General features: G+C 44.5%; 2 protein-coding genes across 2 annotated transcripts in view; one reads left to right on the top strand and one right to left on the bottom strand.

Moving 5' to 3' along the window:
- Positions 1-5838: 5838 nt before the first annotated feature.
- On the bottom strand, positions 5839-13851 carry FKBP14 (FKBP prolyl isomerase 14). The gene is made up of 4 exons (XM_074150598.1): positions 13526-13851; positions 11528-11679; positions 8688-8815; positions 5839-6963 (listed from the first exon to the last, which is right to left on the bottom strand). The coding sequence occupies exons 1-4, from the start codon at positions 13720-13722 to the stop codon at positions 6805-6807; spliced, it is 636 nt and encodes a 211-aa protein (XP_074006699.1). The 5' UTR covers positions 13723-13851; the 3' UTR covers positions 5839-6804.
- Positions 13852-14478: 627 nt separating this feature from the next.
- The window catches only part of PLEKHA8 (pleckstrin homology domain containing A8), a 31866-nt gene continuing 18733 nt past the window's right edge, over positions 14479-27611 (top strand). Inside the window, exons 1-3 of the mRNA XM_074150528.1 lie at positions 14479-14556; positions 25235-25364; positions 26042-26197. Of these exons, the coding sequence (XP_074006629.1) occupies positions 14479-14556; positions 25235-25364; positions 26042-26197 (364 nt within the window). The remainder of the gene's footprint in view (positions 14557-25234; positions 25365-26041; positions 26198-27611) is intronic.

The raw sequence follows: 27611 nt of genomic DNA, 5'->3' as shown, positions 1-27611 counted from the left end.
CATTTTAGGTAGCCCTGTGAGGACCTGGCTGTGGAACTCCATGATCCTCATGGGTCCTTTCCAACTTGAGATATTCTATGATTCTAATTTTCTCTACTGTTTCCCTCCAGCGCAAGGGCCCCTGCTGTTTCATCCAAGCCTGCCCTTGGAGAACCCGCCCACACCAGGCAGTGGTGTGACAGCAGAAGCCTGGCTGGTGCTGCTCCAGTCTGTCCAGAGACACTGACACGTCCCTGTGCTGCCCTCCCACAGCTGCCTGATTAAGAAGCAAGATTAATTGATGTGCTAGAGCCCACCTCACCAGCCTGCCTTCACACAGCCCCACCATGGCATGAATGGCTGGTTGTGGCTGTGAAAGGGTGCCACGGGGAGCTGGAATTGGCTGAGGGTCACAGTAGCAGGATCTGGTACCAAATGAATAGGAGCATTGGCCATTTCTGCTCCACACGTGCTCCCACTGCAGTTTGTGCTCATTTGTCAGCTGTAAGATGAGCAGCGTGTGGGTGGGAGCTTTGCTTCAGAGTGAGTTTTGCAGGGGCAGAGCGCACGTCTACGTTGTGATGTCCGTGTTACCACGTTATGCCCGGGTTTTAACTCAACTACTAATAGTGATAATAGGAGTGAGGCCATGACAGCACACAAGGGCTGAAATACTGGAAGCAAATGCAAATTCTTACCTTCTGTTCAAAGGAACATCGCCAGTCTTACCTCTAAGAATAGTGGTCAGCGTTGCTAAGAGTAAAATCCAGCAGGACATAATTCTCTTTAAGCTACAATTAGTCCGTTAGCTGTAGCCATATAGATTCTATACTCAGAGATGGACACAGGGTCACTAAGAACATTTTGCTTTGTATTTATGGAATGAAAACCTGTTCTCTAAAGACACATCCCAGTAGATTAGAGAGACCAGAGCTAAGCTGTGCTATTTATTCCCAGAGAGACAGCAGGCTCTGCATGCAAAAGAAATAGGTATTACCCAGTTCACTACCCAGGGAAAGAGGCAGAAGAGGAAACATCAGCTGCTTTAAAGAAATTTCAATGGCAATAAGATGTAAGAGGACAGGATTGATTTAATGCTTTCAGTCTGACTCCCAGATGAGGAATCAATTATCCTGCGTCATTTAATCTCCTTAAGCAGATCATGACACAAACTAGAAATTAGAAGCATTGTATCTAATACGAAGAGCAGCTCTTAATGGTAGTTAGCATCAGTCTCGTGTTCTTCCTCTAAAAAAAAAAAATCTAACTGCGATTTGGGGAACTCTGAAGAGTTGGTTCCACTAGATTTCCGCAGTCAGATCCTAATATTTTAAAAGTAGCTTTGCTCCTTGTTTATCTAATCATAGAATGGTTAAGAGTTGAAAGGGACCTTAAAGATTATCGAGTTCCAATCCCCCTGCCATGGGCAGGGACACCTCCCACTAGAGCAGGTTGCTCAAAGCCCCATCCAGCCTGGCCTTGAACACTTCCAGGGATGGGGCATCCACAGCTTCTCTGGCCAATCTGTTCCAGTGTCTCACCACCCTCACAGTCAAGAATTTCTTTCTGATATCTAACCTAAATCTCCCCTCTTCCAATTTAAAACCGTTGCCCCTTGTCCTGTCACTACATTTCCTGACAAAGAGTCCCTCTCCGGCTCTCCTGTAGGCTCCCTTCAGATATCAGAAGGCTGCTATAAGGTCTCCCCGGAGCCTTCTCTTCTCCAGGCTGAACAACCCCAGCTCTCTCAGCCTGTCTTCATAGGGGAGGTGCTCCATCCCTCTGATCATCTTCATGGCCCTCCGCTGGACCCGTTCCAACAGGACCATGTCCTTTTTACGTTGAGGACTCCAGAGCTGGACACAGTACTCCCGGTGGGGTCTCACCAGAACAGAGCAGCGGGGCAGAATCACCTCCCACAACCTGCTGGTCACGCTTCTTCTGATGCAGCCCAGGATGCAGTTGGCTTTCTGGACTGCCAGCGTGCACCGCCAGCTCGTGTTGAGCGTCTCATCCACGAGCACTCCCAAGTCCTTCTCCTCAGGCTGCTCTCCATCCATTATGGAGATGCATCTCCATTAATGGAGATGCAGAGCAGTTAGAACTAAAAAAAAATACGTATATAAAAAAATACTATCCCCATGGACAAACTCCAGTCCTCCATCAGGAACACGGCCTTCAGAAACCTTGCACAAGATTACTTACCTGATGTGTTTCAAACTATCCTCTGTCTTCATGGCAAATTTCTCAGCTAAACCAAGCTCTTACTTTGTTTTACATCACTCAAGAGGACAGAAGTCCCACACAGCTCCTAACCAGGTGCAACCCCTAGCAAAACCAGCCTGCTTTTGGAGCAGAACCTCCGAGAAGGAAGAAATATGATGCAGGAGGAGGCTCCATCTGAATCCCCTCCAGGCTGGGAAAGCTGATAATGAAGGTCCTTGTCCCTGGAACAGATACAGAGCTTCCTACTGAGCTTTTCAATTACGTTTCTTGTGTGAAACTGTTGACATAATCAAGCACGAGCATGAAAACAGAAGCAGGGTAGCTAAAGAAAGATCCCTATTTTGTCAGTTGTTTTTTCTACATACCAGGAGAAAACTAGGGCACAGAATGTAAGCATTACGATTAACTTTCAAAAGAGGCTAAAATTATCCAGGATTATACAAATATAAGCATTTTTTGTTTATTTCCTGTTACCAAAACAAATTCAGTGTTGAAGATATATGAAGGGGTTTAGGGTGGTGGGGTTTGGGGTTTTTGTGCTTGTATTTTTTTGCAAAAGGTCTATAATTTGGCTGATGTTTTTTTAAGAAGCAGCCAAATGCAATGTACCCATTTTGAATATTCTTTAATGGGCCTGGGAAGTGTGAATTTAAACTTTGTCATAAGAGTAAAAATCTATACAGACACTGGCTGAAGCAGTGATTTCTAGTGAAAGTCAGATCAGGAACCAGCCTTATAATTTGCAGTACCTACACCAGCGGCTGCCAACGTTCTTTCTGCCAAGCAAGCAGATACCAAAGGATCTTCTCCTTCTCACATCGCTCTGCCTACTTCCACTCTCTCTCACCGCATTTCCCCTAGCTTTGCTCCTTTTCCCCACAACACCCCAAAGCAGCGAGCTCTCCCCATCCTGCTGATGCTCACCTGCCATCTGAAACTGGGATTTCTGGGTCAAGGGACAGAGCGGAAACAATGGGGTGTGGGGAGCACGTACCACAAAGACAACTGTAATTTAAAGGCTGACCTGTACCACCTGTTTTTACACTGAACTACTCAGGAAAAACACCGTGGATCATTTTTGTTCTAAATGTCACGAAGACGAAACTATGGTAGCCGTTTGTTCAATATGTACTTAACGCTGCAGTTTTATGGCTCTGTCACACACAGCACTCACCAAAACAGCTCTATACTGGGGATGTTGCTGGCAGCGCAAGGACATAAGGTACTGAAAAGCAAAGATTTAAGACCCGATAAAGTGATTCCTTCATTTTCAACACTGTTTGCCTTGTCAGTCGATCTCAAAGAAGAATGCTTTAAAAAACATTTCAGACTACAAGCAGCATTCCTGAAGCTTTGCCAAAAGCTTTCTTGTGTCACTGCATTGCATATCAAGAATTTTCAAATAAATGAGCTCTGAACGCTGCTTCTGTACCTACAGAAGGCACCAACTCCCACTGTAATTGCTGTGTAGCGGCTCTGAATGACAGGCTACCATTCTAAAAACCATCAGTACATATTTTCCTATACAGCCACAAAACAAGAACCATGTGAAGAAGGCTATAAGCTGCAGAAGGATACAGTATGCACTCAAAACACTGTTTTGAGCCCTCTCCGCTTTTTTCAAGTGCTGCATTTTACAGCCAAGCAGCAAGGATTTGTTTCTTCAAGGGAAACACACCTTGCATTGCCCACATAAGCCAGCTAAAACATTGCTGAGTGCCACTGAAGTTCCAATATTCCTTCTCCACTTGGCTGCCTGCTCTGCCCTCCTGCAGGTAACCGGCTGGCTCCTGCTGGCACTGCAGCAGTACGCCCTGTGGATTTACAAGCAGAAGCAACTGAGGTTAAGACAGGTGGTACTATTTCTACCCAAGAAATCCCTTCATCTTCACAGGACAGTAATGACAGCAAACGGCAATAAAGTTGAAGTGACTTCTCAAATCTGCTGCTGATTCTGCACTTTTGAAAATTTTTTTTTCAATTAACTTTTGGAAATTGAATGAAGCTCCCAAGAAACGCACTAAGAACAAAAACCATCTACTCATCTGGCATAAACCTACACACACCACCAAATAAAGCATCTCGGTCCCACAGCTTTAATACTGTGCCGGCATTAACAAATTAACTACAGTACAGGTTGACTGAAAATTATTTTTATGAAATGCTTTAAAAATCTAAGCAGAAGATAATGCCTGTGTACATTTCACAGCATTCACTGACTCCCAACTCCTATTTAATACAAAGGAAACAGCAGTTAGCCCTTCCTGAAGGCATACACTGGCACCCTGTTATTCAAGCTTAACTTTTTATATATTTGGTCAGTAATCTGGGCCAAGTTTTATTTCATGCTTTTATGCTTTCGTTCCTGAGCCACATTTTCAGGGAACATGCTAAACACTGCAAACAATCATCCAAAACCCCATCAGATCCAATACAAGTCTCAGTTCTGCTCTTCCAAGCAGCACACACAGAGTATTTCCTCTTTGGCTGGTCAAGTACCTGCACCAGTTCCCACATCCCAGGCAAGATCACCTTAAGGGTCAACTTCATATCCCATTAGCCCTCCTCAGCCTAGGCTGTGCTAATTGTCCAGGCTCCTCATGGAGTCAATGGGGAAAGACAGGAAACTATTTGATAAGGCATCTATGAGCAACATGGACAACATACATGTGATGAATTGTCCCCAGATGCCTAGTGCTCTGGTGACTGTAGGGGAAATCAAGACACACAGCACAGAACACACAAGCAACCTCGGAAGAGCTGAAGTCAGGCAAGCTCAATTTTCACAATCATTAAGGAAAAAAAATAAAATCAGTATGCAAAATCATGACTGGTAAGAAAAGCTAAATGGGAAATGATTATTCATTATTTCCTCAAAATGCAAGAATTAGGACAGGCAACAAGCCTAAAACAAAGGGAAATATTTTCCTCACTATTCTACTGTGAAACTCACTGCTATAGAACATTATGGAAGCAAAAGCATAAATGGGTTCAAGAAAACTAGATGGCATCATTGAGGGAAAAGACCTAAAGGTTACTGAAAACAGAATATGCGGCCAGAATTCCGTATCGTGTGGGCCATCAGCCACAAAATGCCAGATGCTAGAAGAAAATAGAAACAAAACACCTCACCACTGCATACCTTCACTTATACCCCCCCAAACAGTCACTATTAACAGCAATCTGTAATGTCCGTATGTAGCTGAACTCTGTTTAATGAAGTAGTCTTTTAATACTTACTTGCAACACTAGGTGGCAGGAAAAACATCTAGCTCATCTATAGCATTGAGAACCTTAAATGTAGAGTCTCACTTGGCAATAGTTAAGGATTAGTGCAATGCAGCAGTTTCTATTTCCAACAACTGGATTTGCTTTGTGTCTACACGCAGCCTTGAGCAACCTTTATCAAATAAAATATTGTGTTCAGAGACCCATATGTTAATGGTGCCAGAACACAGGCTAATTCTTTCCCTGAGATACCTTGCCCTCTCGTTTAAGAAACCATGGAAAATGCAAAATGCTTCTTTCTCGCCAGAAACAGTTCAAACAAACACAAAATGGGGCTGAAATCCTTATGGTATCCATCTCTGTAAAGACACACCATCATAACATTTACCTCATGCCTCTATTTTTCTAAAAAGTCACTTTATTGTGTAAAATTCACATCACTCGTGCTACTTGTGCAAATATGGCAAATGGGCAATGATGAAACAAGTTCTGCAACTCATGCAGTTGTAAAGCAGACAAGCCAATGCAAATTGGTCTTCAGGCCATACTGATTCTCCTGTCAGTGTGCTCTTCCCTTTCTGCAAACGGGAAAAACTTCAGTCCTGAGTTTCAAAACACATGTGTGTGTGTGTACGCATGTGTCAAGGACACCACCTCTGCACTGCAGCATAACTTGCTATTTTCCAAGTTACAGATATTTCCTAGAATGTTGCTGACATTGTCTGACATTTAACTCCTACTTTGTTCACATAATTTAAAAAAAAATGCAGACAATTATCGGCACAGTTGGTAACACTCTCCCTTTAGAAGAGCAAAATCAGCACAGGATAGTCATTCTTCTCATCCAGCTTTGTATCAGTTTCTCAGCTGCATAGAGAGATGCTGATACCCTCTAGCACATCTTTTAAAAATCTGCACCAAGAAAAAAGCAAGGTCAGCACTCTGCTTTTCAAGCAATGACACACAAGAAAGAAGGTCGAGTAATTAAGCCATAGACTAGAAGCTATACATAAAGGAGTCGCTGAAAGTGATCTTAACACACAAACAAATCACAGAAAGGCACTGAACTGGATTTTGATTTTCACAACATTTGATAACTCGAACGTTTGTTCATGTCTGAAAAATAAGTTAATACAAACATTTAAAAAACACTGATGTGCAAGTCTTTGCTGCATAAAAGGAGGTACATTTTCATACTTTAAAATAGTTTAAAACATTTGTACATAATGAACGGAAATTCTCTTTTACTTAAACAAAGAGTGTTTTTGTCAACAGCAGCTGTCAACTCCAAAACACAGAATTAAGACGACAAGAGAACCAGACAGTCTAAGTCACTGCTATTTGCATCAAAAAAAATTATGCCACCCTTTTCTACAGCTCATCATGCTTGTATGTAAATTCCCTTGCAGATATAAACCCATCACTGTCTTCATCTTCTTTATCAAATATGTCTTCAACCAAAGCATCATGCTGGGTGTCATTTACCACTGCTCCATGCTTTTCAAATTCTTTCTTCAAGTAAATTTTCACCTATAAGACAAAAAGCTGAAAGTTAACGTTTTTAGGCTTATGAAAGAATTGATTACTGTAGCGTAAGAGAGGGCCACTCTGTTCAGCATGGTAGTATTAGACAAAAGATACCCTCCTTCCTATGCCAGTGCCAGAATAATACTTGCCCAATTGATTCTACAGCCCCATTCAGTGATGAAATCTTCAGTAATGTAAGAGACAGTAAACCCAGCAAGTCAGTTGCCATACCTTTATGGTATCTGACCAAAATATGAGCCGGGAAAACCTGTTATCTGATATCTATACAGTTAAGTATAAATAACTAGGCAGAAGTTATTAGCTACCAATTGGTCAGAGACCCAAACAGCTTGTTCACATATATCCTAGCACTTTGGCTGTATACATCTACTGTTTTTGTCACTTGAAATATATAGAGAAATTTGTCCGCAATCTCAGCGTTTGCTACTCTAATGGGAACTACATTAATAAAGACATATTTCTAAACATCTCAAAGTTTTGAAGGGCAAATATAACTAAAGGTAGTTTTTAAAACAGACTAGTGGAACAGTTATTTACACTAAGCTAGTTACTAATGGTGAGCAGTGTTTTGAACAACAGATTTATTTTTACTGAGTTTCAGGTTTGACTACTGAGATCCCAAGTGTTCTTAATTGCAGAGCCTTCTATAAGAATATCAACATACCCACCTGTTAAACAGATACCACTTGTGTAACAAGAACTGTAACAGTGGACTGTTAACAGCAAGATAAATGGGCCATGTTTCAGGTCTGTTTTATTCATTTCACATTCTGGTATTCGTTAGGGTCATTGCTTGCATTTCTAATACATGGGCATTGGACACAGTGACACTGTCTGATGCACAGTACAAAAGATTAGTCTTTTGGGTCTAGCAAACTGTACCAGCCCCAAATCAAAACAAACTCAGTGGTTTATCCTAAATTCTTATGGATGACTTTTGCACATCAGAAAAGCAGAAGACTGAAAACAAGAGGCAAACAGAACTTGAATAATGCTGAATACACGTCCTTCAGACAGTGAATGCTAAGAAACAGGACTGCCCTTCGGCAGAAGAATTTCTAATTCCAGTTTATTTGTAAATCAGCAACGAACTCCAAAAAGCCGAGAAGTCTGGTTATATTTCTAAGATGTTTTACTTCATCCAAGTCTCCCATAAGCATGGGGCACACATGGGTCACGTGCCTATGCCTCAGCTTACTGAGGCTGCTTTCGAATCCCCAGTCCAGCAGTTCCACTGGGATCCAATGCTCAGTGTGGCGCAGCACAGATGTGCATCCTTGGATTAGTTTTACTGAAAAAAAAAAAAATCTATTGCTAAGCTGTAAGAAAGTATGTGAGCTGAAGCCATGCAAGAAAGGCAAAGCACAGAGACGGGAGCTTAATTGTTAAGCCAAGAATAGTAGTTCAAGAGCATTCAGCAGGAAAGATAGCAACATGAAAAGGCATAAAACTCCAAAGGCAAAAAAAAAGTAGAGAATTGGAAAGTAGCAACACGGAGAGTCATCTCCAGGGAAGAACAGAGACCCACTCTTCCCCACATGACTAATACTAGTGTGCATTCTGCTTGCAGAGTTGCTCTGTGCACAGTAGTAGCTAAAATTTAACTTGTGTTTTGATACTTCCCTAAGAGGATCAAGTTAGCTTATCTTTCACTTTCCACTATCCCATCCTGTTAGGTTTGCTGACAAGAATAGTAACCCACTCACCTCTTGCTTGGACAGTTTCCAGTCATCATTAAGATCCATCTCTTGGAAGGATTCATGAGACCTTGGTCCATTCCTAATTTCAAGAAGGTCAATGTTGAAAATCAGCGTGCTCTCAGGTGGAATTTTTCCTGTCCAAAATGGTAAACATGGAGAAGAGTTATAAAACAACTGCATATTGAGTGCCGTACAAAAGCCATACGCGTCAGAGCAGTGTTCCAGTAACCCTACTACTTTCAAAGCATCCAGCAATTTGAACTGACAAGGATAAGTATCTGTAACAGTGATAACTATTTCAGACTGTAGCCTGGATCCCAAGCAGCCCTTACAGCACATATGCAACTTTAGATGCAATGAGTTTTGTGGGAGACTAGTATGCTTTAATGTGAGCTCATATTCAGCAATCATCGTTTATCACAGTGTTCTTGAATCTTTTTTTCATGGCCAGAGCCAGATAACGCGGGAAACAGCGAAGGAGACCGTACAGCCAGCCAGATGGCCACTACCCCAACATACAGCCAAGACTGATGGGCAAGGTAGCAAGAAGGGAGAGTTTTGTTTTCCTGACACACCATAACCCTGCCAGTCTCCAAATTCCTCTCCGCTGCCAACCGACACCTTGTATCTGCTATTCCGCCACTGGAAAAACTCTTCTTGCAGAGAAAGACAGAAGGGCAGCAATCCTGTCAGTATCCCATAGCTGTTTCTGGACTACAGCACAAGGCCCTGAGCTTTTTCCAAACACACAGCAGAAACTAAGCATATAAACCTGCTCAAAAGACATGTGTTGGGATCATGCCATTTTCGATGCAGGTGAGCAGACTGATAATTTCCTAATAGTGCCAAAGACCACCTCCTACCACCACCACTACCCCTCAGGGATTTCAGTTTATCAGGCACTGGCTTTTACAGTGATGTGCCTTCATGCTGATGGCTGAAGCTACTGTTAAAGACTTCTTAGCACACATTTTTCTATATATATTAGCAGCACCCCCCAAAAAATATCCCTGTGCCTTAAGATAGGGGAAAAACTAATCTACATCTACTATTTTGGAGCTATGGTGTTAAATACACCCTGAGCTGCAGCAACAAACAGGTTTGAGTATTTCTGGGAAGAATAAGTGTGCAGAAACTTCTGGAAATAGAGGGCACAGTGGCCTGCTTAGAGTTTGGAGCACAGGTAATTTTTCTGAGTGTTACAGAAAAAGGCATATGAAATCATTCAAGTCAGACAGCAAGCAAGGTGGGATGCTAGTGAAATTACATGCGTTCAGAGGAAAGCATGAAGAAAATTGAATAATTCTGTCTTCAAGGGCATAATTTGAGAATAGCAACATAATTATGTTCAAATACTTCAAAGTTTCCCCTAAAGCATGTGATTTCTTACAGGAATTAGCAGTGTTTACTTGTTCAACCTTCTTGCACTGAACACAGAGGTGAGGCTTGCAAGTCTTTGAAGAACAATTGTAGTGCTTTACATATTAATCAAGCCAATTAGGCCTGTGATGACTACGTGAGCTCTGCAGCACTTAGTATCTTTTTGTGGAAAAATTTACAGTTGTGCCCTGCATACAGTCAACTAACTGACTACCACAAGTTTCCCGTTCTCTATGGGAAACATGATTACTTCTAATAGTATCCCTTGAACCCCGAACTAAGGCTTCTAGAAAAATACGTTTTAAAGGATAGTTTCAAGAAAGGAGGGTATGGAGTACACTATATGGCATACTACTTAGCATGGAGTAATATGGAGAACTACTTAGCCTATGTTCAGCCCTACTTGCCAGAAGACACAGACATGCAAACCACTCCTCACTCCTAAAACAGTCTCAGATTAATGGGAGAGGACAGTAGCAGGAAAGATTATACCTTCCAACGGATTTATCCTTGCTGCTTTGAATCCTTGCATTACCCTAGGTCATTTGTGATAACTCTTGTCATGACAAAATACTCCTAATAATTGCTCAAAAAACCGAAAAAAAACCCCCATAAAACAGAAAAAGTAGCCTTCCTACATCATTCAAGCTGTCACTTGAAACTCCAAATTCCCAGTCTGGCCCTCCCATTAAAATAGGAATCTGGAAATGTTTGAAAGGAAAAACCCCAAGCACCCTCAGTATTAGACAGGTTGAGAACACACTACAAACGATTATTTTATCCGTCTGTATGCCATTTGATACATTTTCAGTAGATGCCAACATGACTGCCCATGTACATGCATATCTTCCCATGGATAACAGGGACTACTGCCCAAACAGCAAATAGTTAAAAAAAAGAATTAAGTGTCCCTATATGGAGAAATAAATGGCGACTTTTCACTGTATCAGCTAAAAATTAGTTGGGCAGCAGTACAGGGAGTTTCTTAGGGTTCTAAAAAAAAAAAAAAAACCACACAAAACACCTGCAAGCAAGAATGAGGCTTGCACATGCACATTTAAGTAGTATTACCACAAACAAAGATGCAACAGCCAAAAAGCCAACTGTTACCTAAGCAACCACTTCCAGCTTGACTGTAAAAATAAGGGGGTGAGGAAAGCAAGAAAAATAAAAATAAAAGTTAAAAAGCAGGGCACCGGTGAGTGCAGCACTAACAGAAAAGACGCTCAGGACATAACGCACAGCAGCTACCATCAATTCCTGTTTTTTCCCTGCATTCACCACATAACCACTTAATCGTTATTTCTGCAGAAAACAAATTTATGAGAAAGAGCACCTGACTCCATCAATTTTTCTTATTTAATGGAATCAGCCTGGAAAGCTTGCTAACCTCTTAGGCCAAGAATAACAGAAAAATACAGAAATTAGAAACAATTAAAGTAAGGGAAGGACTTCAGGTGTTTTACCTTTCCCTTCTTTTCCATAAGCAAGGGCTGGTGGAATAGTTAGCTTCCGCTTCTCTCCCACACACATGTCCTTCAAACCTTTGTCCCAGCCTTTGATAGCTTCCCTTATGCCAAGTGTAAACCACATAGGTTGACCATTGTTATGCTTGTGACTGGAAAAAAAAATAGAATAAAACACTTAAGTCTTTAGATAGTAAGTTCCACAAAAGGCAAGTGAAACAGATGGAATATCACAGCACAGATATATAATTAAAAACACATCACTATTTGGCACCTTGGCATTTCTTAAACGAAGACCTAGACTTTTAAAGTCTTTAAAACTTATGCCTTGCATGACAAGGTTCCTTAAAAAGTGGAAAGAAATAAAATATCTACACGGTGTGTTTATGACAACACCAAGCAATCAGGATCCCCACCTTCACTTCTCTCATCACTTCTTTCCACTTTGAAACTGATCAGACTGGAAAGGCATTTCTATTTAAAGATCTACATTCAAGGCCATGCGTATTCTTTGGTAAATTGCAAATCAAAAACCAGCTTGGTCATGACTGCAATATACCTTATAACATCCTTACAAGAATCAGCCACATCTCTTCCAAAAAAGTCAGGAGGCAAAAAACATCTACACAACAGGTAGTCTAGAAAAACAGAAACAAACGCATGCAAAACATTCAAGTTTAAAGCAGGCAGAGAAGACCGTTTTACAACTTAACCAGGTGGTATTTCAGGACTACTTTCACTCTACTGACAGACACAGAATTTTAAAAGCTGGATTTACTAGTCATGCAGGAGAGGTGCTTAACAAGAAAATAGAGGACTTACAGAAGTTAGTCAGCAGCAAAAACTTAAAGTGTCACTAGAACTCCTTTTAGAGAGGCAGGGTAACTAAAAGAGAAAATTAGTGAGATTTTAGTTTAAATGTTCTGCAAGAGCATAAACATGCAAAACATTGGGTTTTTTTCCTTAATACATTCTACAAAAGTAGACTTCAGACATAGCCAACAGATACTTGAGCATTCTGCTGTCTCCCACTATTAACACTTCCTTGATGTTTTACAGGAAAGGCAACATTAGCGAGTCGTTGCAGGCTCTTAGCAGACTCCCTCGAATTTCTGGCTCTTCCTCCTACTTGCATAACTGTGGGTCTGGTATGTTAATTTGTCTGGCCAGGGGCAGGTGAAGAATATGCCGTTTCAGTAATGAAAAGCTGTCGTTGTGCTGCCAGTAGTGGAAGGACAGATATAACTTCAGGTTTTTTTAAGTTACAGACAGACTTCTCCCCTAGAAGTTTGCATTAGAAACCAGGCAGAAATTCGTGCGCAGCAGAAGACTTATTAAGCTGCTGATATCATATACCAAAACCTGTGTCTAGGTCGCAGAAGAGGATGCCTAACATCCCCATCTTTTAACAAATGCTACACGGGTCTACTTTCTACAGACAAACCAGAAAACAAAAGCTAAATAAGATTTATTTTATGGCCCGGATCTGATAAAGGGAAAGGAGCTAAGCTTGACTGCTGGCGTTCACCTTCAACAGCATTGTGAGTCAGTGCTTCCTAAACTGTCCAAGTATAAAGGCAAACCAAACTTTCAGGAAAATAGGTGACAATGGAAAGGGTCCCACTGACAAGTTTGTGCAGCTATTTAAGCTATTTATTATTTAAGCTATTTTAATTCAATAACAACTAAAACCTAGTGCGTGCTACGGACACGCATGCATCGCTTTTGTTTCCTTGCACACAGGCAAACGCCAGTTCGGTGCCTTTTGGGTGAGAGGAGGGTAATTCCGCAAAAAAACCATGAAGCCACCCGCCCTCAACAGAACACTCCTCACGGAGCTATTTCGCAGACGGACTGCGGGCCACTCTGAGGGGAAAGCACCGCCAGAAGAGATCACCCACGTTAAAACACATATAAAGATGTATTTTTATTGTTTTCCCGGCGCAATCTCACGCACCAGCCCGCTCGAAGGCTAGTCGCCCGGGACGAACTACTTACGTGGAGTGAAACATGGAGCCGTCCCTCTCCAAGTACCCCTCGTAGTGAACCAGCATCATGTCTCCCCACTTGGTCCTCCTGTGGCAGATGAACGGCTTCTGCAGCACCTCCACCTTCACGTCAGCCGCGGGGATCAGCGCCGCGCCCGCGCAGCCCAGCGCTGACACCAGCAGAGCGGCCCGCAGCGCCAGCGCCATCGCGGCCTCACAGCCAGGGTACCCCCGGCGCCCACCTCACCGCCGCTGGGCCGCCATCCCGCGCCTACGAGCCTCCCCACGGCAGCGGCTCCGCAGACGTGGCAGCGGCCCCCACAGCCTGCGGCCCCCGGCTTCCGACGTTCCCGGACCGGGGACGCGCCCTCTGATTGGCTCGCTTCATAGACAGCCCAGAAGAAGTTGTCGCCCATTGGGTTATGCCCGTGTCAGTCTCTCGGCTTGTCCAATCGCCAGCAGCGCTCCGTGAGAGGGGCGCTCAGTGAAGGGAGCGGGCGGGCCTCGGCGCTCCAGGAAGCGAACGTTAGCGAGCAGGGGAACCCCGTGGAGCGCGCGCACAATAGAGCCGGCTTCTGCCGGCCGCCGATTGGGCGGCGCTCCCACGGACGGCGCGTTTTAATTGGCTGCGGAAGGCCACCTGCTTTGGGCGTTCAGTGCCCGCTCCCCCTCCTTGCTCCCGTGGGTCACGTGGGCTGCGATTCCTAGAACTGTTTGCGCTTCCGTAGCGCCGCGGGGCCGTTCTTTGCGGCGCGTTCTGCGCTAGTAGCGTGGCGGCGGGAAGGGCGGGGGGCAGGCTCGGCGGCGGTGGGGGCCGGGCTGGCCGGGCGGGCGGTGCCCCGCTATGGCCCTGGGTGCCGGCGGCGCGGCGGGGCGCGGGGGGCGGTGGCGGCGGCGGCGGCGGGCGGCGGCGTGACTCCGCCGGGGGGCGGCCGCGCTGCATGGGGGCGGGGGCCGGCCGCCATGGAGGGGGTGCTGTACAAGTGGACCAACTACCTGAGTGGTGAGTTGCTGCCAGTTCTCAGCCTCTGCGCCGGGCGGGCTTCCCGAGCGGGACAGTCGTCTTCTTATATATATGTATTATACGAGCGTATGTATACATTTGCTGAGTCTGGGTCAGCGCTGCCCCCTGACCTCAACCACGCACCCTGGTTTTCCAGCAGCACTGCCACATTGTCACCGGCCGGCAGCTGGAGGGGGCATCTTCTCACCCACTTGCGGGTGCCAGCGCTGGTCTGGGGTGTCCCTTGCCCTCCCCGGGGCCGGGGGTTGGTCGGGGGTTATTTCGGATGCGTTGGGTCGTACCCGCCGGCAGACTTCCCCCTTCTGTACGCCCTCGGGAAACTTTCAGGGCTTTCACTGAGTCGCTTCGTGGACGGGGGAATCCCGGACCTGAGCGGAAAAGATCTGTTTCGTTTGGATGAAAACACATGAGAAAAAAAAAAAAAGAAAAAAAGAAAATTTATAAAAAAAAAAAAAAGGGACTATCCTGCCAGCGCTAGGCCCAGATCTTACTTTTTTTGGGTGTTACCATGCCATGGGATGCTTGACTTTCGTAGCAAACTGGAAGCAGCCACGCGTGGCCAGGGTTTCCTCTGCTGAGGTTAAAGGTGGTGGGGTCAGGAATGCTGCGGAGATGGGGGGGTCCAATGCAAGCCTTATCCCATGGGGTGTCCACCACCGGGCACGTGGGAGCCGGGGCTGGCTTGTAATTCGGGGTGCGAGGATGGGGTCTTGCCTGGTGCAAGCCTCTCTGTGGTTGGTTGAAAGAGTTTGGAAACCTCATGGTGGGAGAAAAATAACCTCGACCTTGACATTGCCAGGTGCGAGTTTCGCTCAGTGGTGCGTGTAGGAGGGCTGCCTTCTTGCTGGGGTTTTGTTCAGAGAGGCTGGAACAGCTGCTCCTCTCTGGTTACTTAGGAAAGTGTAGGAAATCAAAATTAAACAAAGAAAAAGCTGGAGCTCCAGCGAGTGATGAATTTATGTGGCAGGGGGATGGGGGGGAGCCGTGCGTGAGGCTGGATTTATTGGTGTGCTGGATGATTGCTGCTGCTTTTCCCCTTTAGGCAATAGATGTTCTGAGAGGGGAATCAAAAATTGTCAGGTCTCAGTGAATAGGCATGGATTTATTTATTTATTTGTGAATGCTCTTGAATTACGGAGTGTGTGGCAGTAGGAGCAGCCATGCTTGGCTTTCCCATTCGGACTGCAGAACTCGGGCGGTGTTATTAATCCTTTTCCCGTAATAAAAACATCCACGGTTCAGCGGATGGAAAGTTTTAAGTGTTTGTTTTAATTTGCGCTGCTTGGATGCTGGGGCGTATGTGGACCCCTTGTGCTTGCTTCCGTGCCATGAGGTCTGGGGAGTGGGAACCAGTCCGTGTGTAGGTGGCTGGCTGGCGTTTGGCGTTGTAGCGTTTGTGCCCGAGTGTGCGTGGGGTAGGATCAGCTGGACTTGCCTTCTGTTTTGATGGTAAGATGAAGACTTAAGGACCAGAAATATTCCAGTTCCATCAAAATTAATTACTATTTCTTTTTGGATAGCCACACTGATAGGGACTTTCAACCAAATGACCCTTCAGGAGGAAGGATGACGCAAGCCTTGGTCGAAGGGAATGCAGGCTGAAGGAATCTCTTTCCCTTGACTGCGTGAGATTTGGCCCAGCTGAAAACTAGATGAATTTTTGTTCTCAACAGAGAGAAAATCTGTGATGGAGGATTGAAGAGTCTTTCTGATTTCTTTGCTGAAACTTGACTCTGCTAATAAGTGTGGTGGTCAAGGTCACTCCTCGCCTTTTCCTAGGCTGTGGAAGGCCTGCCTGGTGTGTGTTTGAGAACAGCACATTTGCTGTTCTGCAAGCTAACGGGCTTACATGTGCTCTCTTTGCACATGTAAGTCTAAAATGAAGACTTCCTGCCTTGAAGCCATTAAGCTATAAATTTATGCGATGATGCAAAAAAAGTATCGTACTGGAATGTGGCGTTTATCGTAGGAGGGAGCCGGGAAGCGAGAGACAGGAAGGCCTCCTTTTGGGGACTGATGGAAGCGAAAGGGTTCAACAGGTCATCCAGAACAGTATTGCTGACAGTATTCTGCTTTTCCTCTTGCTCAGGGTTAACTGCTTTGGCGCTGCGTGGTGTAAATGATGTACGCAAAACGTCAAGGAAAACGCGTGCCACCTCTTGTGTGTTTATGTGCCTGTGTTACTAATACAACGCTGGTGTAAAAATACACAGCAGATATCTTACGCCCTTTCCTCCTCGTTATGAAGCACACACCTTTGTTTCACATAGCCAGAGAGGAGATAAGACAGTCACCAAAGAATGAAGCTTAAAACTGTAGAAAAGAACTGCTTTCCCTTCTTGCTGTGAGAGAGGAGCTGATGGGAGTTTGTCGGTAATCGAGTCTTTTCTTGTGATTTTGGTTTTATAACACCTTCTGTCATCGCCATCATGAGAGATCAAGTCCACATCAACCTGTTTCCCCTCTGCCCTTGGGCAGGGAGCTAGATCTGTGTTGCGAATGACAGAGTTACTGACAGCAAGAACATTTCAGAAGTAGGAAACGAGTTTGGCTTTCTGCAGGCAAAGGTCAGAAAGCACAGCATATTTGCCAACGACCGAAAGGCAGATTAGCTTGCCTTGCTGCTCAAACAAGTTATCTTGTTTTATAATAAATGTACTTGTTTGCTTTATATAGATTATGATAAATTAAATTAGTGTTACTTGGTTTCTGCTTGGAGATAGGGTTTTTCCTCTGGTATTAGTTCTGTGCTGACATTTTGGTTCTGACATGCAGGAATTCCAGTGCTGCTCCTATAATCTCTGAGTTTAGGGAACTGAGATTTTAGAGTTTTTCTCTCCCCTAATGCAACGGCCACCAGATAGTGATTTCTCAGTGTGATAGTTTTGTTTAAGTTCAAGGGAAGTGTGGCAACTTTGGATCAGATATGCATGCACACAGATCTAGCCTATGAAAAGCCACTTGGGATCTCGTGCTTGCAATAAGCGTGTCCCGAGATAGCTCTTGTCTATGCTTCCTCCACTAAGTTGGTTAAAACTTTAAGGGAACAGGGAATTTTGCAAGGAGAATTATTGCTGACGTATAAAGTGTGATAGCACTTTTCCACTTGGGCAAATATATGATGCATCTGCAACCTTCAGATTATTAATCCTCAAAACCCAGAGCTGGGTGACTTAAATCATGCAGGCATGTAAGTTGGCCTCAGCTGAGGCTACAGTCAAAGAGTGTAACTTGATCTTAAAAAATTCCTAGATTTCATCCTTTGCCGAAACTCTCTATCTAATGTCAGCATTGGTTGGTAATGGTTGTGGAGGCTAGGGATGGGCTTATGGCATGGATAAAGGGCGTACAACTCTTATTTCAGTACTGCTTATTGTAGTGAGCAGTTGGGGTGATAAAAGCGTCACCCCATACCTTCCCTATAGCTCGTCGGTCTGTTGTGCTGCTGCTGCCTGTGGTCCTGGCTGAGCATGAAGCCGTCTGGCGTGGCCAGCATCAAAGCCGGATCCTGGCTGTGGTGGTGTGGCAGGACTGGGGGATGCTGCTTGCAGGGCAGAGAAAGGAGAGAGCGGAGGGGAACCGCACCTGAAGGCTGCTCTTGGCTGTTTGGTGACTGTCTCCTACGGGACTCTCCAGCTGAAATCGAGCTGCAATTCACACTCTTTGTTTAAGCATACCTTCTGATTAATAAAATAAATTCCTTTAGTCTTTGGAGATTGCCTTGTAAAAATAATCTGTGATTTTGATTTCTCACTAGGCTTATAGAACGAGTAAGCTATTGCTTACCTACAGGGAAACAGCGTGGCGTTGGGGAATACCTTCCTTCAGCGGTGTGTGTGTAAAACCTCAGCACTTTGAGTTGATTTTTCCGCTGTAATTCAGTTCATTTCAGATCTCCAGCATAAGGCATGTCTTATCTGAGATAGCTGGCCACAGGGAGGATTGCTGCTGACTCTGGAAGAGGTGGTATGTATCAGCTCTTGGCTTGGGGATTAAAGGCAGCTTCGTCGTTAGAAAGAAAAATGCTGACTGCCTCCTCTGGTTTGCCTAGTATTCTCTGTACGCTCCATGAAGTGGTTTTGATAGCTTTTCTTCACAAAGCTAAGATTTTCCTGGTATTTAAATATTCACTTCCTTAATTGTGCTGGGTAACTCTAACCCTAACTAATTCTTGTCTTCCTCGAGGCACAGCACCCTCACATTCATGCTGTTACTGGTGATGCTACATGCTGTACTGATGATACATCATACCCCATACCACAGTTCACTCTCCCCGCCGTCCTGTCTGTAATCATCCACTCTTTTCTTGTGGTGCTCTGAATTCTTTTCAGTTTATCCTGAGGTGCCAAGAGCCAACACCAAGCAGTAAATTTCAGCTTTCACGTAAAATTACTTTTGTCTCTAATGATTCAGAATTCCTTGACAAACTTGCGGGGAGAGCTCAAGAAAATGTGAAAGAGTGTTAGTTTTTATAGCTTGAATCCGGATGCACGTGACATTGCTTAGAGTGAGCCTTTGTTTTGTGAGTTTAATGTACGAAATCTGACCTTTTGGGATGAGAGGCACGTACATTTCCAGTTGATATCAAGCTCTGGAAATAAGGTCCCCTGTTTCCAGAGATGAAGGAAGTAATTGAAAACTTCACACTTAGATAAACATTCGGTTCTAAGAAGCTTTTGTTTATCATTTTTCCCCTTCTTTTTAGCCTCTGGGTATAGTCCAAGTTCTGATGGTATAAAATGAGGAGTCTGGCTTTTGTGGAGGTGGACCTACACAGCTGAGGTTTCTGTTGCCTTCAGGGCAATGATCTGCCCAGTATTACTGGCCGAAGCTGCTCTCAGAGACCAGGAGTTCGTTTAGATGGATGACCGAGTCTCACCCAGTCCTGGCTACGCTTCTCACTCAGGATGCTTCAGGGGCTAGTTACTTCATTCTTTTTGGATTTTGCGTAATTATGTTTGTGTGGTTTGACCTTCTTTCTCATCTCTCCCTTCCCTTCCCCCTCTTTTTCTTCACGCGGCAGCCTTGCTTTTGTCGTACCTTTTTGGAACTGAGTAATGTGCTCGCAGCAGCAAAGTTTGATGAGGCTGCAGGAATGGAAATCTGTGTCCCCTCTCTCCCCTGTAGGTGTTAGAGCAACGCTGCAGAGCCTGCGTGGTGCAGGGTTCCCTGCCAGGTATGCTGCAGTACCGGTGCCTCTGCATTCAGTCCCTCTGCACCCAAATAAATAAGTGATCTCAGGGAATGGCTGGGTAGGACAGAAGAGAAAGGTGTGGCAGAACGATGGTGAAGAGATACCACCTTCTGTGTTTACATAAATTCGTTGCCCTGGCTCAGCCTGGCGTGATAACCACCCCAGGGGTCAGAGAGAGGAGCTGCTAGTTTGCTGGGGCTGGAAAGTGTCAACAGAGGAGGAAAGCTCCCAGGAGCTTTGAATGTTTTGGTGTGTCGGGGCAGTGGCCTGGATTATTGAACTTTTGCCTCCATCACTCGCCATGAGCCTCTCTCTGCCCTTCATCCTTTCGCTGCGTCCCCTTCAAAAACGCCTGGCTGCTGGTACCTTGTGCTCTCCGTGCCTTGGGTGGTCACTGGCATAAAATCCTTTGAGAACAAACCCAGTTGCTCTGTGACGGCGGGATGCTTTTTCAATGCTGCTGGCACGGCACTAACAGTTGTGATTAAAATGAGGGTGGATTTTATGGGACCTCTGTGAGAAAAATCGCTTAGGAGAGGGTCACTGTGTTAAAGCCGGTTCCAGTTATTGCTTGCTTTGCTTGAACCTCTAGTGTCCCTCAAACAAGTGCTTTAAAAAGTGATGCCGTTGTTGAAGTGCTAAATCTGTTAACTTCGTTACCTTTAGGGGCTTTTGGTATCGATTCCTGCTGTTAATATGCACATAATCAGAGTAAAATTGCAGTATGGGCATTTGTAGAAGCTGCTGTCTGGGTGAGAGGATGATGGCTCAGAGGAGAGGCACGGATTGTCACACACTCTTGGCTGCCTTTCATGTCCCTCGTGTCCCCCCTTGATGTCCCTCAAGATTGGATTTTTATCCTCTCAAATTGTTTTGCTGCAGAGTTCAGGCTGCAAAATGTGTTCCAGTGCCTGGGGTTGCCCTTCCCAAAATACTGGGTAGCCTTAGGAGGCTGTATGGAAAAAGCAGGCAGCAGCGTTGGGTGCAGATTGCTTATGTCAGGATAACCCTTTAACTATATTACTTCTGTTCGTTGCATGGGGAAAAAAAGGGGGGAAAGTCTCAAGTTTGGTCTGTGTAAGATATTCTTTTGCTGAACGCTTTTCCTGACTGGAGGCCTGGTGGTGACTGACAGCATGGCCACGTGAACTGAACTTTGTCACGCAACCCGTTGATAAGAGCTGGGTGCCCAACAGCAGGCACTGCGGGAGCTTGAAAACCAGCATTGGGACGTGGAGATTTCCATAGCCTTAATTCCCTGGGGAAATCCTTGTCCACCAGACGTTAGCGCATTAAGACCAGCTGTGGTCCTTTTGGGCCAGTATGAATCATTTGTGTTGTATAGGTGAGGAGACGAAGGCAGCTCAGGGCTTTTTTCAGCATGGTCCATGGCAGCTCAGCACTCGTCTTTCTAAGCTGGAAAAAAGGATCTCTTGACTCGTTCCTGCGTTTTGGCTGTTAGATGCATCCTCTAACAGGAAAATATGACTTTCTTCATAACTGGAAGGCGGGTCTTTCGCCGTCACAGTTGCACGAGGGGAAGGTGCTGTCTTCTGGCCAACAGCTGTTACGTGGACAACCAGGAGCAGGTTGGGTTTTAGCAAAGGTGTGAACCTGATGGCATTCACAGACTTACAGCAGCACTGGCAACGGGGGAAGGACATATATTGGGTTTTCTTTTGCTTTTTGCAAGACACCGGCACTGTCTTGGTCCTCTTTGAGCTGAGTTTTCAGCAGCTCTCATCCAGCTATCGGTTGTGGACACAGCGCTGGGCAGAAACTGTGGTTCTTCTGCCCTTGGGCGCTGGGAGAAAAAGTGGTAGGTGGTGGTACGGTGAACACGCAGCACAGCTTGCTTTGCTCAGGGTGGGATGAAAAGATGGATATTGCTTGTTCTTGCTGTGAGGTGTCTCTGACTACAGGAGCAGCCACTCTGGGACTCTCTTGCGACCCTGCACAGAAAAGCAGGGATCTGCCCCAGCTTTGCCACTGGGCTGCAGCCAAGTCTTTGGTCTTGCCCGTGCTATTGGCAGTAGGGATGTGAGGAAGGCTTTAATTGCTCCTGTTAGGCGGATGTTGCCATAACGTGGAAATTTCAGAATTATCTCCTATCCGCACTTAAAATCTGAATTAAGGTCAAAGAAGTCCAAGGACTATCTATTGCATAAGTTTTTAAAGACTTACATTGAAGCTCAAGAAATTAATAAGCACAAAGCATTACATAATTCTAGTGAAAAGCAAGCAATAGTAAAAACCTGGGTGTCTGGCCTTTGTGCCTTTTAGAAATGCAACTGGAACTGGCATCTCTTAATTGCATCTTGTTTTCCAGGTCATCAGTTTGACTTCTTGAGTATGTAATTCTCCCAGATGGTTTGGCTTTGTGGATGTCTGACATGATCTACATGTCTTCAAATGTGGTTTGTTTTTTTTTTTCTTCAGGCTTGGCACTTTGGAAAGAATGCTGTCTGGAGTCTAAGTTGTGTAACATTAAAGTTTGAATTATGTCCAAATTTCAACTGTGTTATCAAGAAATGTCAAGTTTGCTCAGTGATAGCTGCATCCAGACTTCCTGAAGTGTAGCGGGGGAAGCAGGCAGATCTTTCAGGCTGTGGAAACTTCTGGAAAAATGCTGAATCCTTAGGAGGCACAGACTGCTTAAATACCTGTTTCTGTAGTGGACAATATCAGATCAGATCCAGTTAGTACTGCAGGTACTAACTTTAAGTTAGTACAGGAGGGCAATATGTATTAAGACCTTAACCAGTGTCTGTGAAGTTGTCTGCAATCTATTGTCTTTCTTCTATGGCTGAGACCTTAAGCTACTGCTCATTTCTGTTATGCTCTGCATTTTACTGTCTTTTAAAAATACGTATCTTTCCCCAGCAAGGTCAATTTTTACTGTGCCTCTAAAATGAGGAAGTATGAGCTATATTTTGTCCTGCCTGTGCACCACCGGTATAAACGGGCTTAGTAAATTCTTCTTCAAAGCTGTGTTAGAGCTGCCACTGTAAGACCTCGAAAGGTTCAGCTTATAATTTCTATATCAGGTGAAGTCTGAATGCTCAGTTCCAAAAATTGCAGTATTTCTAGGACAGTTTATGGGGAGAGAATAAAACTGAATATCCCAAGGCTTGTGTTCTTGGAAGTGTCTAAATGCCGTTTTGCTCCTTTGGGTTTTGTTTTGGGTTTGGTTTTTTTTTTTTTCCTCTGCTCTTTGCCTGTCTGAAAATGTGAAGCTCCTGTAATTGAAGATTGTATCCCTGTTGCAATGCTTATGATTTGTCAGCCACATGCTATTTTTAGCTGGTTGTTCGGGTTAACCTTCCCATGGCTGCTGACTCAGTGTCAGTGAGTACCAGGTGGTTAGTGCATCTTCTGACAGAACCTTGCTGTGATTGCTTGTTTGTTTTTTAATTGGTTTTCTTTTACAAAAATGTGTTTTTATTAGTGTAACAATTCTGTTCTGAAAATATATGCTGTCCTAGCTAACAATTGCCTATCATAGTCTTTTTAATACATATCTAATAAGGAAGAGTTCGGTTCTGCAAAGGAGGACAGAAGATTGCTGCTTCCCCCTCAAAAAAAAAAAAAAGACGACCCAGAACCAAAAAACCCAACCAAACAAAAACCTCAGCAAAATATATTGACTCATAACATATTTTTGACCAGCCTCCAAAGTGATGGAGGCAGAGTGCTTTGTATGTTGGCTAATTGATTGCACAGCCTTTGATTGATGGGATGCAATTTGGTTGAGCGTCAGCTGCAGTTGTAAGCTGTAGGACCATGGCTGAAATGATTCATGTGCAGCAGCAGGGTCTCCAGACTGAATTAGAGGCTTGTATTGACTGTGGCGCTGTGCATTATTTAAAGGATTGGTTCTGTGCCATTGAGTGTCTGAAGCAATTAACTGCGGCTCTCTGCTGAACAATCACCTCCTTTTTTCGTGAGTTCCTCCATATCAATAGTGACTTTTAGGATAGTTTCTTTATTTTGGTGGCAAGACCAAAAAAAAAAAATCAGTCTTTCTGTTTTCTTTTTTTTTTTTTTAATTCTCGTTCTTGTGACTTTTTTTCCCTTCATATAAAAGAAAGAAGTACTGAGACTACTTTGGCATGTATAATGTTTTTATATTCTTCTAGGAAATAATGGGAGAGCTCTGGAAGAGTGTGAAAAAGGATTTATGTTCAATTTGTTTTCTGGCCACCCCCAAGGCTCAGCAATCTATAGACCAGGTTGGCCAGGATGCCGTGGTATTGCTTGTTGAAAAAAATGACCAGACAAAAACCCCCAAACTGTACTCCTACTATTAACCTGTGGCTTTAGGGCTTTCTAACCTTAAGCTGAGTTGGACTTGGCTTCAGCAGCAGCCTAAGGAATCGGTCCCTAGCTGGTAAGGAGCAGTCATTCCTCCTCCAACGCAGTACCGGTCCAAGCCCAGCCTGGGCTCCTGAGGCACCATGCTGGTTGGCAGAGCCCCGGTGCAGGGGACAGCAGAAGTGAGGCCACTCTGCAAAGATGCGTAGGAGCCACGTGGCCCACGTGGTCTTGTCAAAGTGTTTTTTCTCCAGAGATGGTTTGCTGGCACAGTGTGGGAGCTTCGGTATCTCGCTCTGTTGGTCCTGGCCGGGGAAGCTTGTTGCAGCTCAGTAATGAAAGCTGCTTTCCTCCAGTGACGTTGCTGCCTCGTTTCTTCTTAAGTTAATGAGCTTGTAGTTTTTAATTAGACATTAAATGATGGCTGTCATGTCTTGTTTGTTTATATCTTTTCGTACTGCTGTATTACTTCCAAAAGAAGAAAACAAAAGGGATAATTTGCATCTGAAGTCGGGCAGCAGGGTTGGCAAAAGTGTACCCAGAATTATTGGGTTTGGTCTAGCCTGGTGTTTTGGTTATTCTCTGGGAAGTTACCAGAAATGCAAATCATTAATTCAAGACTACTGTTAATGTGGGCAACACGGGAGTTTCAAGTGCTATTGAGAACTGCTTCATTGAAAGATGGTGTTCAGAAATCAGCACAGCTGTCTCTGTCCCCTCCTTCCCTTGATTTTTAGGAGTTGCTTGCCCATTGCTTTTCAAGACAATTTGGCTAGCCCTTCCCGCAAGGGAGGGAGATGTGCAAGGCAAGACAACTGGGGTGGCTTTTGGAAAGAGTGAAGAGGTGGGTTGAGGAGCGATGGGAGGGACTGAGGGGTGATGGACTGAAAAGGTGGTTTTGGAAGAGAGAGCGAGTCAGTGATGCTGTGTTAGCAAAACTACTGAAGATGACATACGGCATATCGGGAACATATCACTGTGGTCCAGCTACCCGCAGAAAGGACATGTAGCTGCCAGCAAGCAGGGGTTGTGGTGTACAACATCCAGGCCTGTCCACAAATCTTACTTAACCTTCAAAGGGTTTAATTTTCCTGGGGGGACTGGGAATCTTTGGGGTCTTACTTGCAACGAGTTCTGAATGAGAGAGCTGGTGGAATTGCTGGGAGAGAAGTATCTGAGAAATGCAGTTTTGTTTTTCAGGCTGGCAGCCTCGATGGTTTCTTCTCTGTGGTGGCATCCTGTCCTATTATGACTCTCAGGAAGATGCCTGGAAGGGCTGTAAGGGAAGCATCCAAATGGCCGTGTGTGAAATTCAAGGTAACTGAGCTACAGTAACATTCAGCTGCACAAAGTTTGTCCAATAGTGTCGCATTTAAATGAGATTTCAGGTCGTGAGCTATTTGGTGTCTTGATTTCTTTGGTATGTTTTTGTAGTAACTCAGTAACTTGATCTACATGCCAGGTTTTATTCTATAGTATTTTAAAAATGTTAAGAGAGCTGCAAGCCTCAAATGTCATGGGTATCCTACATGCTGGTGGGTCATGTAGGCTGTTTTTCATGAGCTGTCATGGAATATCACATAGCTTCAAATGACCCTTCATAGGCACAAAGCTGAAGCTAGAAATATGAATAATAAACTTCAGTATTAGGTCTGCCCACTCGTATTGGATTACTTGCCACATCTTTAAGGTTCAGTTATGGGCAGGAAACCTGAAAGAGAGACTTGCCAGAAGAGGATGCCCTTTCCACAAAGACTCCCAGATGATACTGATCACAAAACTGCCTTTCATAGCCTTTAGTCCCACAGCTGTACACATGTGTCCTGGCTATTCCCTAACTCAGAAGAGAAGTCATAAAATGGCAACGGGGGAAGTTTGGGGCTGTAGATTTCTTCTCTTTCGTTACTGTTTGACCTGACACCTCACATGTCTGTTGGGATATTCGGTTGGGCTGGGAAGGGCTGAGGTACTGGTCTGAAATCTGTTGCTTCCAGTTCATCCTGCAGATAACACACGAATGGACCTGATCATCCCAGGGGAACAGTACTTCTATCTGAAGGCAAGAAACGCAGTTGAAAGGCAAAAGTGGCTGGTTGCACTAGGAACTGCCAAAGCCTGTCTGACCGACAGCAGGACACAGAAGGAAAAAGGCAAGAAAACCCTTTTCCTGGTGCATGCGGTTTGCTTTTTATTTCTGCATCCTTGCTTTAGTAGGTGTACACGCAAAGATGACAAGTTCCATACCTGAACTCCGTGTCCAACCTGTGCTTCAGGTCTTTAGTGCCACTAAAATCCAAGCCACGTGGGAACTCCAGCTAGAAATCTCAGGTGTTAACTCTCGGTGCAGGGATTTGAAAACTTTGGCTTTTCTTTAAAATGTACTATGTATGAATAATTTGAAATCTGTGTGCTGATGGGTTCTGTAAATATAACTGAGTAGGTCCTGGCTACGGGCCACTGGAATGCCGGCTGTACATGAAGGTAAGTCCCCCACCTTGTGCAACCGTCTTAGTATGGTAACCAAGCCTCTCATACCAGTGGCTCTTGAGCTTTGGAGTTTCTCAGACCCTTTCCTTCCGTGTTCTAACTGGGTGGTCTTGTGCACTTCAAGATTCTCTTGGTAATTAAAATAAAGGTTTGCAGTTGGTTTTAAATGTGCATACTAGTATTCAGAAACTGAAATCCGATAGTGGTCAGGCTATCAAAATTAATTCACTTACCCCTCTGCTTTCACCAACAATCTCACTTTCACCCCAGTGAAAACCCCTCTTGCTTACTAGCGTGGTGTTATTCATGAGTCAGTGTGAGACCTCATGCCTTAACCTTGCATAACCTCAACACAATGACTAGGCAGAAGATGAGAAGACAGCAAATTACTGTTAATATATCAGTGATCCTGAGCAAATGCAGGGGAAGGCACTTCCTGAGGTGAGGAATCACTTCTCCTCTTAACCTTATGTGCATCTTCACCAGGCTTTGCGTCTGCCAGTTCAGTCTGAGTCAGAACTGAGCAGAAGATGCTACTGTAGGGTCCTACACAACACAGGGGTCTGAAGCGCAGTGCTTAGAAGCAGAACAAAGTTATATCTATAAACTGACATAGAGTAGCACAGGGTGAAAAGCTACTGATATATTTGCAGAACTAAACTATCTTAGTCTTATTAACAGACAAATTAATTTGTTTTGTAATTCTGGGACTCTAATGTCAAAAAAATTGCTTCTGACGAATCTCAGATTGACTGTTAGTCATATCTGGATTAGTCTGCTCAGTTCCACACTCTCCAGTACAAGAAACATATGGACATACTGGAGTGAGTCCAGCAAAGGGCCACTAAGATGATTAAAGGAAATATCTGATGGGACAGCATTAAAAAGATGGAGCCAGACTCTTCTCAGTGAATGAACAAGAAGAAATGGACATACATTTAAATACAAGCAACTCCATTGAGACATAAGCAAAAATGTTTATATCGTGAGGATGAGGTAGCACTGAAATGGGTTGCACAGAGAGGCTGTGGAGTGTCCATCCTTGGCAATGTTCAAAACCTGACTAGACATGGCCCT

This window comes from Numenius arquata, chromosome 7 (assembly GCF_964106895.1).
Source record: "Numenius arquata chromosome 7, bNumArq3.hap1.1, whole genome shotgun sequence".
Classification (NCBI taxonomy): Eukaryota; Metazoa; Chordata; class Aves; order Charadriiformes; family Scolopacidae; genus Numenius; species Numenius arquata.
Note: the sequence above shows the minus strand (reverse complement) of the source record. Positions and strands in the feature narration are given on the sequence as shown.